Genomic DNA, 17,574 nt, shown 5'->3' with positions numbered 1-17,574 from the left:
GGTAGGGGAGTAAGTGGTACAAACTACTAGGTATAAAATAAGCTACAAGGATATATTGTACAACCCAGGGAATATAGCCAATATTTTATAATAACTATAAATGGAGTATAATCTTTAAAAATTTTGAATCACTATATTGTACACCTGTAACTTCTGTAGTATTGTACATCAACTATACTTCAATAAAAAGACTCCTAACAATAACAGTATCTGCAACTGTGTTGAAACGTTCTTTTATTATTTCCTCAACACTGACATTTTGTTTTTTTAGCTTAATTTCAGAAATCATACAGCTAGAATGCACTATTGGATTACAATGCTGCAACTTTGAACAAGTTTTGTTGCTGAGAAGAGAACCTGTAAATCTGGTTCATTTTGACCTAGTAAGTTACTCATTTGTGAAAATTGACTTGTTTAATGGAATCTCTTCGTGTTGTGTCCTACAAAGGGACTTTCCCCCATTGCAAAAATAGCAGTTGCAATGTTTTCATCTAAAAATATTCTTTAATTGTCTTATTTTGAAAACTGAAGATATTTATCAACCACTTACCTTTCCTAGGCCACAAAGAAGGAATTTTAATGTTGTTTGCAAACCCAATGAAGTGAGCATCTCCACGGGCTGCCGTGGGAAGCAGGGGCTGAGTGCTGCGGTGGCACGTGGGTGAAAGGAAGAAAGAAGTGGACTGGAGTCTGACTTCCTCTTGGCCTCCATCGTCTAAGACGTAAATTAAGGGTGCTCCTGAAATCAGATTCAGAGCTCTACCCAGAAGTTAAGGAACTGCCCGTTGACTACCATTGCCCTAGAACTGTTGAATTAAATGGGGCCCCTTTTTACCAATTTCTGATGCTCACAATAAAGACTTTCTTAGTTTCTTCCCTTATTTTACACAATGTATCCTCCCATCTTACTATTTCCACCTCTGAAATGTCCTGTGAACAACTAAGGGAGAGGTGCCTTTGAAATACTCACTACTGTTCTGAGAAAACCAGGTATCATTATTTACCAATATGGAGCTGAATCCCAGGCTAGCATGAATGTGAACAAGCAGAAACAGTCCATACCACTGTTTCAATTATTGTCACCATCACTGACATTGCCAGTGATCACAGCTAACATTGACATGTCCCAAGTTCTCTGACAACTTCGAAATCATATTTTCTCAGTTTTCACAACAAGCTTACGAAATTGACCTCATTGTACAGATGAGAAGAGAGAAATGAGAGGGGTTAAGAAATACGTCCCAGGTCACACAGCTAGAGAATCAATGGGGTATCCTGCCTTCTCAGCTTACCCTTTGGATGGCCTTTGACTATGCAAAGTCTTTCTCATAGCTATTACTCGGCTTCTATTTATCTTAGAAAAAATAGTGTCAGACACATTACACTACAGTTTAGAACAACTGTGAGGGACAAACATAATTTAGGAAACCTGCAGGCAGATCCATTAATGGAAAGACATTTGGAGACAATCCACCCCAAGGGGAGGTTCTCTCACTGGCAGTATCTCAAGCCTGAAAAACAGAGAACTCTACAGAACTGGAGTATAACACCCTAACAGAAGAATCCAGAAGATGTCCGCTCACTTCACCAAGCACCAAAGAAGAAAGGTAGATATGTTTTGGTTCATTCTATGGGCAAGTTTGCTCACTGCTTCTTCATTAATGAAGCTGAGTCAACATTAATGAAAACACAAACTGTGAGTTCAGGACCACCTGGACACTCCATGGCAGGGGTGGCAGTAGGCACAGCTGGAATGATAGAATTGGTAACACTGGGAGGAAAAAATGCCCCCAAACTGGTATTATTAAACAAAGGGATTATAGGAAGAGGAGGCAAATAAAATTCATGAACCAACTGCCCCCTTTTTAAAAAAAAAAAAAAAAATTTATTTTACTTATTTATTTTTGGCTGCATTGGGTCTTCGTTGCTGTGAGTGGGCTGTCTCTAGTTGCGGCGAGCGGGGGCTACTTTTCATTGCAGCACGTGGGCTTCTTATTGCAGTGGCTTCTCTTGTTGTGGAGCGTGGGCTCTAGAGCGCAGGCTCAGTAGTTGTGGCACACGGGCTTAGTTGCTCTGCGGCATGTGGGGTCTTCCCGGACCAGGGCTTGAACCCGTGACCCCTGCATTGGCAGGCAGATTCTTAACCACTGTGCCACCAGGGAGGCCCCCAACTGCCCTTTATTGGGGTACAACTTTGGTTTAAGGGCTGCCAGAGGCAGAGAATCCTCGAATTTTGTACTCCAATTCTAAAATCTGGTGCTCATTTTGATAGTACTGGCTTTTGTAACAAAAAGAAAATAAAGACAGAAAATGGGTCACTGACTATGAGATTATGCTACTTAGTGGGGAAAGGGCCATGAGAAACATGCCTTTAGTGGATTTCTGGGCAGAAAGCTGAGGCCATCTCATCAGGTCAAAGAATCACCAAGTTTTCACAGTTACTGCCTAAAGAGATCGATGGTATTGAAAAACTCTGGGTGGTTTACAGATTCACCTTTGTTTTAATCCTCCCAGGGAAGAGTAAATAGAGAAAGTAAAGGGCCCCTGAGCTAAAGAAAAAAAAAAAAATGCTAGGGTTGTCTCTACAGCACAAGCACTGGTTGCATTTTAAATATTTATTTTTCCTCCTAATTTCAAAGAGCAATACAATATGTGGTGGCTTTGTAATGTTCAAGTTGGCTAGGCTGAACCAACTTGCCTACATCCTTTCTTGTATCTTTCTGCATAGGGTGAGCCACAAGAGACACTCAAGGGAGACGCGGAGGGTGGCAATGAAGCAGCAGCCATTTTGTAGTCCATAGGCATTGTTCTTTATCTGCTGGCTCACCTCACTGGTGTGGAACAGGAGGCAGGTTTGCAACGGCCCCACGTTCTCCTGGATCCTCCTCCAGCTTCTCCGTTAAACCATATATATAGCCAAAGCTGACTGAAGAGTGTGTGTGTGTGTGTGTGTGTGTGTGTGTGTAGAGTGTGTGTGTGTGTGTGTGTGTGTGTGTGGAGTGTGTGTGTGTGTGTGTGTGTAGAGTGTGTGTGTGTGTAGTGTGTGTAGTGTGTGTGTGTGTGTGTGTATTGAGCTCCATGACTAATGGCTCAGGCTTCTGCAGGACACCCACTCCAGGGTCAGGCAGTGAGAACTACCACAGGCTTCAGTCTGTCCCTGTGGGCTCCAGCCTGTCCTTGCTCCATCCCCACTTTACATCCACCCTCCTTCCCAACTGCCTACTTCAGGGACATGAAGCAAAGACAGCAGCTTTAGGGGGAGTGCTTAGCTAGCTTGCATGATTATATAAGGGTTAATCTTTTTGCTTTGTGTGTGTGTTTCCCCCAGTAGTCCTGCTTTTCTGACTGAAACTGACATATATAAAATATACTCTACACATTTTTTTTAAAAGAGCAATTCTATTTTTATAATCAGAAAAAAACAAAACAACCTTATCCCAAGGTAGGATGGAGAACAATGCACTGTGGAAAATTTGGGAAATATTTGTATAAAGAAAAAAATATAAACCACCCACAATCCCACCAAACAATGGTTTCTGTCTGCCTACTTCTATATCTACTCTTTGCAAACTTTTGATCGTACTGATTATACAGTTTTACATCTTTTTCTAAACCTTATCATTACATGCTGAGCATTTTCCCATGTCATCAAAATTTCTTTGAAAGCATGACTTTTCAGTGGGAGCAAGATACTGTTATGGTTGTGTACGATAATAAAACCATCCCCTTTAAAATTGTTTACCATCACTGGCTTTCAGAGACAACATTGCAAAGAACATCTCACACATAGTTCTTTGCCTGCATCTTTTATCATTTCCATGGGATCGACTCCTGGAAGACGCATGTTTCAGGCTCTGGGTACGTATTATCAAATGGTTTTGGCCACCATCTTTAGGTCCATCAGCATCTCATACTTAGGCCAATGTTCAAAATATTTATCAACAGTGTAACACAGGCATCAATGAATCAGAACTAATGATGCAATATGGGAACAGGGTCCTGGCGTCCCCTGCTTGTCATGCCAGGAGTTAACCCTTGAGTCCCTGAATCATGAAGGAAGACTGGTGGGCCCTTGGGGGAAAGGTCAGATTGTCAGAGCAGTTTTTATTGGGAGGGCTTGAGGCAGCTGCTCTTTACCACTGGAATTGGCAATATTTTGACAGATACCACAGTTTCACTGGGGTATGCACACCCAGTGAATAGACTGAGTTGGTGTTTTCAACTGACTTCTCTTTTCTGGGCTGAAAAAACCTCAGTTATTTCAGTCTTCCCCTCAGTGTCTTCATGTTTCAAAAGTTTAAGCCTCTCTATAGATTTCCTAACAAGCCCTAGAAATAGTGTTTAGTAAAGATCAGATTACCCAACAGTCTAAACTTGACCTTTTAAGCATCGGCAAAAAGGAAAAAGAACAAAGTACAAATCAAGAGGGAAAGTGTACAGCACATGTGAACATAGCTCAGCTGCTGGAAAAGGAGCCCATTTCTAGATGATGGGATGAAAGCATGACGACAACAACAGGTCCCTCGCTGGCATAACCCCGGGAGGGGTCAAAGTGGTGAAGGAACGAACTGCTGTCTCAAACACACACACACCCCCCAAAGCTTGGAGGCTCCTTCCGCTGTGCCCCAGAGCCTGTCTGCTTACCCTAGTATGGAGCTCATGGAAAGACTTGTCAGTTATTTGATTTTATCTGCTTCCTCTACCTGGACCATCCACTCCAGGAAATATGACTTACTTGTTTAATCATCCTCAGAATCTAGCCAATAGTCTGCCCCAGAGAAGGTACTCAGTACACGTCGGGGTGAATCACACACCAACTAGTCCTTTACCAACTGCATTGCTTCATTGACTGAAGCACCAGATCCGTAAAGCTTGTTGTTTTTTTACTGCTTCAATCTGGGATGAAACACACATCCTCATCTCTCATAGCCAGGGAACATGCAGACAAGGCAGCGAGTTTCAGAGCCTGGAGATACCCATTATCCTCCACCTACTGTGCTTCCCTCATTTGTTCTTCAGAGAAGTAGAAGGGGAAAAGACAGCCCGATCTCACTTCTAATCTTCTTTATGTCTGCCACATTCTGTTACCCCTCAGCATGTAGGAGCACAAAGGCCAACTGGAATTCGTTATCAGGGTGAAAACTCAACGACAGGAGACCAAACCAGGTACTACTAAAGAAGTCTAGAAATATAGTTACGGATATCTAGTTTTCTCCCTTTTACTGGCTCCCTCTCCCAAATCTCGACATCTAGCAAAGTGGGCACCTGAAAACCTAACGCTCACTCTACTGCATATTCAAACAACCACAGTGACGAAGGAAGAGGAGACCTAATTTCTCCTCTCTCTTCCCTTCCCATTAGGAGACTCTGAACAACCAGGGGATTAAAATGTATCCACATCCCACTTCCTTGTTGTCCAGCTGGTTTGACAGTCGTGTAGAAGACCAATGGTTCCTTTTGTCTCTAATTCCACTACTTTAGCATATGTTCCTTTAAATCCCTGTTTTGATCAAACCACTTCCTCCCCACGCTCCAAACACAGGAGGGCCTCAACTCTCCAGGATCTAAAAGATCCTGATGACCATTCACCATACATCTTTTTGTGTTTGTGGTGAAGGAGAATTCCTTCTTGTGGAGAGGAGTGGGGAGGTGATCCAATTAGGATATGTGAACCAAATAAAGGGAGTGAATGAAAGGTATCAGGAGAATTTTCAGCCACTTTTCCTAGATGTCTTCAGAACATGCCTATCACCAGATCAGCACTTCCCACAAAGCTTAACGGCTCAATGGCAGCCAGGTTAGACAAGATTCTAGAGTGATTTAATTAAACTAGAGTCAAACAAACTCAGCAGCAGAGTAAAAACTCACCTTCTCCAAAGTAGACCTCAAAAGATACAGAAATGGGGACTTCCCTGGTGGCACAGTGGTTAAGACTCCGTGCTCCCAACGCAGGGGGCCCGGGTTTGATCGCTGGTCTGGGAACTAGATCCCACATGTATGCCGCAACTAAAAGTTCGCAGGCCACAACTAAGGAGCCCGCCTGCCGCAACTAAGGAGCCCACGTGCTGCAACTAAGGAGCCTATGAGCCACAACTAGACCTGATGCAACCAAACAAACAAATAAATAAATAAATAAATAAATAAATATATATATATATATATATATATATATATATATATGAATCTAGAGCCATTTACTTAAGCCTTGGCTTAGGGATCAGAAATGGAAGGAGGAAAAATTAGATGCGGTCATCAAATTCTGATCTTTGCCTCAAATATCTGATGTTACTACAGCTAACAGCTTCTAACCCCATTCACTGACTTTGTGAACTCTGAAGCTCATGGAGGGGGAACAAGTATTTTATGGACACTTACAAGGACTGGTTAAGTGACACAACTATTGCAACTGCTCCTGTGAAGAAGTGTGATTAAAGAAGCTTTCTGCCTGTGCTGATAAGATTGCTGTTGCCATAATATAGCTCGTACGCTATCTTAGTTTCTCCTCTCTGAAGACCTACTCCTTACTTTTCCCAGGGTTTAAAAATCATGTTAACAATAAGCAAATACAGCATGGCCAGATGCCTTTCGTGGTCAGATGGTTCATTGTTTAAAAGGCTTCAGTTTAAAATCCAAAAGATTGTTAACAGATGCCGTTTCTGGCTGAAGACTGGGAAAAACCTCACTTAAACAAAAGAGCATGTTGTGATTGGAACTAAAAAGGGAATTACCTTTAAAGATAAGAACCACAAACATTTCCTATTTGAAAATACCCCCAGCCCCACCAACAGAACCTTTTTTTGGACATTTCGTAAAAGTTGAAAAAATTGACAGCGGATGGCTGCATAGGACGAACCACGGCTGACCAACCAGCTCAGTCATTTTTACAGATTTGTTTGGACTTTCAAGGCTGCGACATCCATCTCCTGCTCTCCCCCGGATTACTCAATTAGGCAAAATTCCAATTAATTTCTTTCCAATTCTTTTAGCCCCAGAAATAGTTTTGCAGTTTTCATTTTGGCTCTGGAAATGGGTTTTCAACCAGAGGACTCAGATAGAGCCATTTGAGAAATGAACACAGAGCTTGATAAGCAGATAGCCACCACTGGGACTCAAGTCTCTACTGGATGGAAAAGAGCCACTTGGCCAAGGAAGGCCTGGCCCCATCTTCAGTTCCCAGTCCCGTTTGTCTCCACAACTGCTGTGCACTTTTACACAGAAAGCCTGCTTTTCACCAACTCTGTTTCTGTTGGCGTTCGTGGGCCCTTACTCTATAGCTTCACTATGTGTGAGAACATCTACGATGCCCTGGGTTCTAATCTTGAAAGATGGAAAGTCTGAAGGAGCCATAGGGGTGTAGCTTTCCCTCGGCCTGAGAAATAGATGTGGTCAGGCTTGCTGGTGACATGTCTGATTTGAAAAGGTTACTCAAGAGATGGTCCAAGGAAAACAATCTGTTCTCGGCGTTAAGGAAGGCCACCATGGGTTTCCTTCGGAGAATGGGCAACCTGTCCCGAAGGAGATCACCTTCTCGGAAGAGAGGCAAACATCATGCCCTTTTCGTGCTTAGGGTTTTGTGTTCTCTTATTCACTGTGCTATTTCCCGATTTATTACGGGGCCCCAAAAGGTCAGTTTCAGACCAAAGGCACAGCATAGTTTTAACAGTCTGAGAAGCCCTAATCAAGAAAATCCTTAGTCAAGCCATTTTAATGTGAGGCAGATCTATAGACCCATGGGATTCCCCAAAGAGTTAAGATGGCTTTCCCACTCAGCCACACCACTGCTAAGTCATAAAAGGAATCCAAGCTGCTGGAATGAAGCTAGCAGGAGAACTGCATTTCCAAAGATCTGTGCAATCCCTCCAGGTACTCGCAGGAAGAGCCCATCCGTCAGGAAATGGGATTTTGAGGCCAGTGGCCACAACCATATCCATCCTCCTACAAAAAGCCAACCCGCCACGCACACAGGAGACAAGGTTTGCAAGGGGATTTGATAGGCCTGGAAATTGAAAAATGAGCAGCAGCTGTGAGCCCGAGGTCATTACTATCCTCCAGGGTTTGCCTTTTCTAATCTAAGGGGCAGTAGTTTCCATGATTAACTTTCAATTGCCGTCAAGGGTGTAATAAAATCTGGGAAAGAAGAAAACTTTCCCTTTGGTAAGCTGCTCCCATTTTCCTGCCCTTTCCTTTCCTCTAGAGCATATTCTCAATCCCCACTTCATGTTGTTTCCTAATTTTGAGAAAAAAATCTGCGCTCGGATGAGCCAAAATAGACAATGTCCTGTGTGTGCTCAGGCACTTAAGGACTTATCTTTCTCAGTTCTAGGGGCCAGGTCTTGAAGACAGCTGCAGGAGTTCTCTTGTTTTCAAGACCATACACTACCATCACTTTCAGAACAGGACATGACACATTTTTATTTTCATTTTACAATTCTTTCATTTTAAAATCTGTTTCCTGAGCCACTGACCATCAGTTCCACAGAAGAGGTTTTCTAGGTGGTAAGATGTGCACAGAGAGAAAGAGGAGAAGAGGATATACTCATTCACAAACACATCTTACTGGTTACCACAGGGTTAGGAACGCTTAATGCTCCAACTTGATCTGATAGTGGCTCAGAAATCATCTTGAAAGGCTACAGCTGGACACGTCTCTCAGCAAAGGCCCCTGGAACCAAACCCCACACATGGTTTTATCAATTACAATGGCTCAGGTGGAAAATTAAATGTGCTTTAGATTGTTTGAGAGTTAAGTATAACACTCATGACAACTCAGTGGTTCATTCATCCTACCTTTGCTTCCAAGTATCAGATGCTGGCGTTACAAAGGTTATAAAGCCTGGCGGGAAAGGGGCACACGCAGGCTCACTGCTGGAGAGATGCTCCCAGGCAGGGGGCATGCCAATTACACAAGGCGGCAAAGGGTGGGGGGCAGCCATGGGGGTAAATGGAGGTCCCCAAAGGCATCCTAGTCCCCTAAGAAAAGGTTTCCCTGGCTGACACCGTGTCTTGACAAGACACCGGATTGCTATATTTTGTTCCTGTTTCCCTGCTTCCAGAGGTTAGTAATCGAGTGCCCACTCCTGTTGGAGAGGTAACATTTTTCTTAGGTGCTAGCCCTGCCCTTCCCACTTCCCCGTCTTGATTTAAGTCTCTCCTAGGACAGACAGAAAAGTGGCAAAAGGTGGCCATCAAGAGAACTGGTTCCAAAAATGGGTGAGAGAACAGTCTAAGAATTTGCCACAGGGGTTTAAAAGATGGCAGAATGAGCTTTACTGAAGGAGATACAGTCCATAGGGTGATGCCTAGTGCTAGGCTAGGGAATAGTTAGGTGTTTTTGCTGCCCCCGATACCCTTTCTCTCCTCCTCCAAAGGTCCTAGAACCCCCAGCTTTTATGTGTGGATTACTGCCCAGAATAAGACTGCATTCCTGGCAGGGGAGTGAGGCCATGTAGCTAACAGTGCAATGTGAGGGGGATTCAGGTCTGTAACTCCCGGATGTGGCCCTAAGAGTGGGGGCCTGTGCCTCCCCGTTTCCTCCACCCCTAGTCTGGAATGTGAAATGGCTGGAGAGCCACCCCACAGCATGAGGATGGGCCACACCTTAGAGATGGCAAAATGGAAAGTTGTTAGAAGGGAGTCACAGAGGGTTGTGAAAACTACAATTGTGAAACCACAGTGTTAGCTCTCACCTACCTACACACAAACTTTCATGTAAAGGACAAGGGAAAAACACTTCAATCTTCTGTAAGCTGATGTTATTTGGGGTCTCATTTACACAGCGTTATGAATAATGGTGTGAGGTGTGGGGTGCAATGAAGTGTTGATAAAAACAACATCCAAGGAGCTGGCCCTTTACTGCATGTAGCACCGAGGCCACAACAGGACACATTCAATCTGGTTTTTACCTTATAAAGAGCTGCCTGAATTCTGGTGGTGAAATGGGAGAGCAAAGGGCATCCAAAATGATCATTTTCCAGTTAACCATAATCATAATGAATAGCTTACCTTTTTCTTGCTACAGTATATTTGCCATTTTTTCTCTGCTGGAAGTGCAAACATGGCTTCCCTGTGTTTGTCTGTGAGGTCAAGTTCATCCTGAGAAGAAAAATAATAATAATTATTTCACAGATTAAATGTTATTCCTATAAGGGAATTTATCAGCATTATCAGGGTGAGAAAACAGCACCAACACATATATAAATGAACTTGGGAAAAACCGAGAAGCTAAGTATAGGTATATGTTACCAACACTAAGAAAGCAGGTCCTTGGCCTGGGGCTCGGCACCAAGCACAGTAAGAGGGACAGGCACAGCCCTACCTTTACCGAAGGGTAGGGAAAGGGGGCTGAACACGGGCAGAACTGTTCTGGGCCACCTTGTACTGCTGCAGAGGGTCCATCGAGCATTAAAGGCCTTTAAAGCTCCAGAGGGTCCATCGAACATTAAAGGCCTTTAAAGCTCCAGAGCTTGGAAGGATTTAATCGTATTGCAGATGAGGGTTTGGAGAGGATGGCTCCACAAACACTGACTAGCGGGATGGGCCCTGAGGGACATGATGACAGGGGTGGAGGAACAGAACCAAAGGCTGGGATATGGTAATGGATTGGAGTGTTTGCGGGGGACATTGACCAGCTTAGCTGAAGCACTGGGTTTATGCAAAGAATCATCAGATGAAAGGTCTGAGAGGTAAGGAGTGACTTGTTTGTGGAAAATCTTAAATGCCAGATTAAGGAGCGTATTTTCTTGACCAAGAAGAGCCACTGAAGGTTCTGAGCAAGGGAGTCACATCTGCATCCCCATAAGCATCACCAAAAGCATCATCAATATTTATTAAGTACTTTAAGCGTCAAGCCTTGTGCAGGCATTTTCTCATTTAGCTCTCACAACAACCCTAAGAGTTCCACTCATGATTACATCCTCATTGTAATAATAATACCTGTTGTAATACAGCTGGGGGAAATTATGGCAGAAGGTTCGGTAAATAAACGCCTCAAAGACCACATACCTGGTAAATGATGGGGCTGGGGTTTCGGCCTGAAGCCACCTGACTCCAGAGCCCAGACTCAGCCTCTCAGATCAGGGTCTGGAACATTAATATTATAGTGGTGTGCAGCTTAGATTGGACACTAACAGAAAGCAATTTATGACCATCCATAACAAATGAACAACAATGGGATAATGACTGTAAAGTGCATAGAGAACAGTTCTTGGCATTTGATGACTCAATCCATGGTCAACATTATTATTGGTATTGAGCGTCTGGTACCTTTTTATCCCTATAGGGAAAGTTAAATCTAGTTAACGGCAGCAGATTGATGGGTGTGAGACATATTTTAAATTGCTATAAATTAAGGCACAATAATAAGATTCAAATATCTGAGGCGTATAATGCCTTTGGGGCGTACCTGCAGCTCTGCCACTCGTGAACAACAGCCTCCCATCTTATACTCCTACCTTCACTGGGTCATCAAGTCCTATCATTCCTTCCTTGAAAAATCTCACAATTTTTCCCTTTGTTTTGTTTCCAATGAAACTACCCAAACTTATGCCCTAATCACCTCTCCTTTGGCTCTGGCACCAGCCTTCCCACTGTTCCTCCTTGCCCTTGCCATCCTTCCTACAGCATGGCCACAGATACATTAACAGCAGCGGTTCTCAGACTTGAGTGAGCAACAGAATCAATCACCTGGAAGGCTCCTTACATCACTGATCGCCCGGCGCTGAGGACTGAGCAGGTGGGAGGAAGTGCAAAATGTCATTAGTTCCACACTGCCTGCAGAATTAATTATACACCCCTCAGCCTGTCTTTTGAGGTCTTCTATTTATAACCCCAACTTAATTTACCAGGCTTGCTTCTGGTTATCCCCTTATGCCCTATCCTGTTAACACCTGCACCGCCAGGGCCTAGCCATGCAAGGTCTGACACATGCTGGCTGCCAGGGGAAATTCTTCATCTCATTAAGCCTCTGCTTCCTCACCTCCAGGATGGGTGTGTCATTTCTCTGGCAGGGCTAGGTGAAGTTGTGCAACATCAACTCAGCAGGTAGTAATGCCTGGCACAGGCAGGGGCAACCATACTGCAGTTAGCTCTCTCATCATTTAAATACAAATCAGGGGCTATTTTCTTTTAAGAGCAAGGTAAACAGTTAAATCACTAAAACACCCTATATAATCACTATTACACCCTAACCACAAGAAATTAGTTAAGAATTTCAACAATGGAAAACCCGGGAAGGAATGAAAAATATTTACAGAAAATTGCATTGTAAGGGAACATGTTAAAAATGTTAAAATTTTGGCGTGCAACCGTTATATATGTGAAGTAATTATTTTTCTTCCTTTTTTAATTTCCTGTATGTTACACCTGCTCTCACATATTAATGAATGGGGGGAAAATGGTGACATCAATCACTTCCCAACAATTAGGGTTTTCTGGGGGTGGGGGTCAGGTCAGTTATTCAAAGAGCTTGATGATATGGTGCTTAATCTGGGGGAAAGGATTGTGATTTGTGAGAGAGAACAGTGCTATTAATACTGCATCCTTTACTACACTTCAGCACTGTGTTTTTCCTAACTGAACAGAGGTGTGAAGAAATGTGTAAATCCTAAAAACCTAGAAATTGACAGCAAAGAGGATTAATATTACCATATTTTGCTGTTAGAAACCTTCTGCTTCTGCTGAGACACAGAAATGACCAAGTCTGAATTGAGAGGACTCAGTTGAACTACGACTTAAGGGCAGATGGTTCCATGCAAGGAGAGAATTTCCATAAAATAAAAAAATTAAAAACTGCTATAGGTCCTCCGGATATAATTTGGGATTACAGTAAGAAAATGGGAAGGAATACATGGGTAGTGATAATAGTAATAGCTAACAATTATTGAGCACTTTCTGTGTGCTTAGTAGTAGCATTTTATATGGATTAATCTAGTTTATCCTCACAATAATCCTATAAAGTGGGTAATATTACCCCACTTTCCAGGAAGCTGAATCAGAGAGAGTAAATAGCCTGCTCAAGGTAACAAAGCTAGTAAATGGTGGAGGAGGAACTTGAGGCTAGACTGTCTGGGTCCAGAGCCATGTTCTTAACCACTAGCCTATTATTCTATTGATCATTCAACAGGTGGGTAGAACCATGACACTGATGCTAATAGGAAAATGCATCCATGAGCTGCACTCACGGCCTGCCGGGCCTGCCGACTGTCTGTTCGCACGAAGAGGAGGATTTTGCTGTCAGACATCCCTGAGTTCCAGGTCTGGCTCTTATGGATTATGTAACCTTCAACAAGTGACTTAACCTCTGAACTTCAATTTCTTCACCTCAAAAATGAGAATAATATGGGCTTCCCTGGTGGCGCAGTGGTTCAGAGTCCGCCTGTCGATGCAGGGGACATGGGTTTGTGTCCCGGCCCGGGAGGATCCCACGTGCCGCGGAGCGGCTGGGCCCGTGAGCCATGGCCGCTGAGCCTGCGCGTCCGGAGCCTGTGCTCCGCAACGGGAGAGGCCACAACAGTGAGAGACCCACGTACCGCAAAAAAAAACAAAATTTAAAAAAAAAATAAAAAATGAGAATAATATACATCTGATAGCCTTCTCTCAAGCAGCCAAATTCATGCAACCAAAACACTTTTTGAGTGTCTACTAAATGTTAGGCATTGTAGATGCAGGGGGTAGAAAGGTATCACAGAGCTCATGTGCTCGAGGCGGCAGAAGGGAAATGAAATAATCACACAGTCCGAGGGACGATCACACGGAGCTGAGCTGTGAGAACCCACTTACTGTGGGGAGAGGTGGGGCAGTGAAGGCTGTGAGTGAACTGAAGGGAGATCTGAGAAATGAATAGGAATTAAACAGGTAAAAAGCACTGCAGACAGTGAGTGAACAGCAGCCTTGCAGGCCACTGTGAGCTTTGGTCTTTATCCTGAGAGCAATCAGAGGTCACTGGTAGATCTGAGCAAGGAGAGTGACACAGATTAAATAATAATTGGGAGTGCCTAGGCACAATGCCCAGAGTGTAATGAGACCCCCATCCCTCCATTCCAAAAGTATCTCTGCTCTGACTCATTCCGTTTTAATAATATGGCTGAAACAAGCATGCAAGATTCTAAGAGACTATCACACAGCCTTAGAGATCAATCAACACCTACTCGATGTCCTACCCATTCCAGGACCATGTCCGGACATTACAAAGGATGCAAAGATGAATAACAGACCTGGATCTCATGGAATTCAGATTCTAGTTAGGAAGACAAGATGACAGAAGGCTTCGACAGCTCCTCTTCTTAGGATAAAGTCCAAATTCCTTAGCTGGTAGGTAGGGCCCTTCATGGTATGGCCTTTGCTGACTTGCCCCACCTTGCTGCCCCCGCTGTCACCTCCTCTTCCTCCCCCCTCCCCTCCCCTCCTCCACCACAAGCAGCCACCTTTCAGCACGTGGGATCACAGTTGCCCATTTCTGAATCTTTTGCACATGCTGTTCCCTTTTCCCAGAGAGCCCTTCCCACCATGTCTAAGAATCAATCCTGTTTATCTAAGCTTTTTCAAGGGATCTGCTATTCCCCCCAGGGCAGCCTACCCTGACTTTCCTGGGGTGGGCAGCCCCTCTCTGCTCTCCTAACCTTACGGCATTTATCACATTGCTGCGGTTATGTTATCAGCATGCATGACTCCCTTTCTAGACTCATCCCCAGGGGGCAGGAATGAAATTTGTTCTGTTCATTTTTGCATTAATTGCCAGTCCCCGAAACAATATCTGACATAGCTGGATTGAAAAGAAGAAAAAAAAAAAAAAAAAGTAAGGTGAGGGAAGCTGGGGAAGCTGGGGCAGCTGGGAAGGAGGGAGAGGGGATTATTGTGGGACATAGTGAAGATCAATGAGTTTCGATGATTAAAACCCATTCTTTTCTCTTTTTTGCAGTAAGATGTACATACAGTAAATGTACACTCTTAAGTATACAACTTTCAAGTTTGGCAGAGGTATACACTGAAGTGGTTTTTGCACTTTATGCATCAGAAACTGGTTGTACCATTGTACTCTCTCACCAGCAATATATGGCAGTTCCAGTTACTCCACATTCGCACAAACATTTGGTGCTGCATCTTTTTAATTTTAGCCATCCTAGTTTATGTGAAGTGGTATCTCAATGCAGTTTTAATCTGCATTTTCCTGATGACAACTGATGCTGAATATACCTTTTCACAAGTTCACATGCCATTCATACGTATTCTTTTATGATGTATCTACTCAAATCTTTTGCCTATTTCTGAGTTGTCTGTCTTATTGTTGCAAAACATGTCCTTTGTCAGAGGTATGTACTGAGAGTATTTTGCCTCACCTGTGTCTTTTCATTTTGTTAACAGTCTATTTTGATCACTAAGTGTTTTTTTATGAAATATAACTTATTAATATTATTTCTTTTAGAGTTAGTGCTTTTTGATTTCTGCAAGAAATCTTTGCAAGTTGCAGATCAAAAAAAATATTCTATGGTTTCTTATGGAAGCTGCTAGCTTTAGTTTTACCTTCTGTGTTTGAAGCTACACCCCATCTCACAGACACCACTCTTGGGGTCACTCTCTGGTTACAAAATGGATGGATTGCTTTTGCCTTCTTTCTTTTCCAGCTACTTGCACTCATTTAGATACATTGCTGGGCAAGTTGGGGAATGAAAGCACAATTAATGCAAGGAGGAAAAATAACAGAGTACAAACTAATTTGAAATCATCTCACACATTAGTTTCTTCAAAACTCTGAAATTACTTCAACGTAATATTACAAGAGAATTTTTCATTTTGATAATTAATTCAAATACTGAAAGAGGCAATCATGGAAAACAAAACAATTAGGATCACTGTACCTCAGATAGTATCTCTTTACATGAATTTTTTAAGAAAAAAAGTCAATCTATAGAGGCAGAAAGCAGATCAGTGGTTGCTTGGGGCTACAGGCAGGAGCAGAGACAGACTGCAAATGGACACAAGAGGAGATAAGGTGATGGAATTGTTCTAGAACTGGACTGTGGTGATGGTTGCAAAACTGTATAAATTTATAAAAATGCACTGAACCGTACACTTACAATGGGTCCATTCTATGGCTTGTAAATTATATCTCAATAAAGTTCTAAAAAAAAAAAAAAATCAAGCCTGGTTGTTGGAGCCCCGGGAAAACAAAGAATTCAGAGTAGAGAAAATAGAGCCTTGTGTACACAGTAAGGAAAGAAAACTCTGGTTGAACATTAGATAAACGGAGGAATTGCTTTAGAAGAGAAACTGATTGAAAACAAATGTATGAAGAGGAGGGAAAGCGAAAAAGCGTAGCTCTTTAGTGTAAGCAGTTCAATCTGGGAAATGTGACAACTTCCTGTCCTTTCCTTGGAAATTACATAGATTCTATTAGTATGCATTCCATTTAGGCCAAGAGATAGGCAATGTTTCCTTCAATGTCCCTTAACATTAAATTAGGTGACAGGTTAATATTAATGACTGAAGTCCTAAAGAACATTTTCAGTGTTTTTTGTTTTTCCTGAGTGGTGGACTAGAGAAGAGTATTGGCTCCTCTGCGGGTTAATAGCCAAGTTTCTCACTAAGATTAACAAACAAATGCAGTTAGCCCAACCTCAGTCATGGTTGCTTCTAGATCACCTTACTTTTACTTTTTACCTCTCACCTTATTTTTTTTTTTTTCCTTTTTGCAATCCACCTATGTCAGATATTGTTTTGGGGATTGGCAATTAAAGCAAAGATGAATAGAATAAATTTAGTTCCTGCTACTATACCTCAGACTGGGATGGCCTAGCTCCTTTGATCAGCCAAAGAATTTTTTTTCATATTATTCTTTTAAAAGTTAAAGGAAAATGATTTAGCAAATGAAAAAAAAAAAAGAAACATCTGCACCAAGCATCACTCCTCTCCACGGAAAGCTCAAGTTTCTTAAAAACTGAAAGCAACGAACAAAACCCTAAAGGTTTTTCTTCTTGGGGAAGATATCAATTATGTTTTTCAAAACTTTATAAAATATTTATTTCATATAGTTATAATATCTTGGAAAAAAGGTAATAATTAGACATTTTTTTATTAAGAAGAAAAGAACTCTGAAGGAAGCCCAGCTGCAGGAACTAAAGTTCTAGGTTTCATCCCTAACAAAGCATATTATCAAGCCCCACTTCTAAAAGATTCTGTACAAAGAAACCCCACCAGTCCTACACTCTAGAGTAAGCAGGCAGCTCTATAGAGAAATCTATTTAAATCAGAAAACAACTGGCACAGTACAAATCTAAGGAAATGGATTGATTTGCTAAATAAAGCAAGGGAAGGAATTTTGAGATAATATACAATAAGGGTCTTGAATGAGTTGAAAAGCTCTTGTCAGAGATGTGAGCTAAACTGAAATATGGGATTATTTATAACACCTTCAATCCAATATTTAAAGCATTTATTCTTTGAAAATCTACCAAGTCAATAGATTTCAGTGAGCCAACAACAAGTGAGTTTCCAGCTAACAAGAGAAATCTCTAATAAAGGAACTCAGGATTCCTATTTCTAATGAGTTAAGCTAACTCTATATTCACACAGAAGTAGGAA

The 17,574-nt window shown here is 42.4% G+C and overlaps 1 protein-coding gene across 5 annotated transcripts in view; it reads right to left on the bottom strand.

The window, feature by feature from the left end:
• DAAM1 (dishevelled associated activator of morphogenesis 1) overlaps positions 1-17,574 on the bottom strand; it is a 183,267-nt gene that overhangs the window by 90,758 nt on the left and 74,935 nt on the right. For all 5 annotated transcript variants that reach the window (XM_028495960.2, XM_024133636.3, XM_055088477.1 and 2 more), the window contains one exon: positions 10,003-10,092. In XM_028495960.2, coding sequence (XP_028351761.1) covers positions 10,003-10,092 — 90 coding nt within the window. The remainder of the gene's footprint in view (positions 1-10,002; positions 10,093-17,574) is intronic.

This window comes from Physeter macrocephalus, chromosome 11 (genome assembly GCF_002837175.3).
Source record: "Physeter macrocephalus isolate SW-GA chromosome 11, ASM283717v5, whole genome shotgun sequence".
Taxonomy (NCBI): Eukaryota; Metazoa; Chordata; class Mammalia; order Artiodactyla; family Physeteridae; genus Physeter; species Physeter macrocephalus.
Note: the sequence above shows the minus strand (reverse complement) of the source record. Positions and strands in the feature narration are given on the sequence as shown.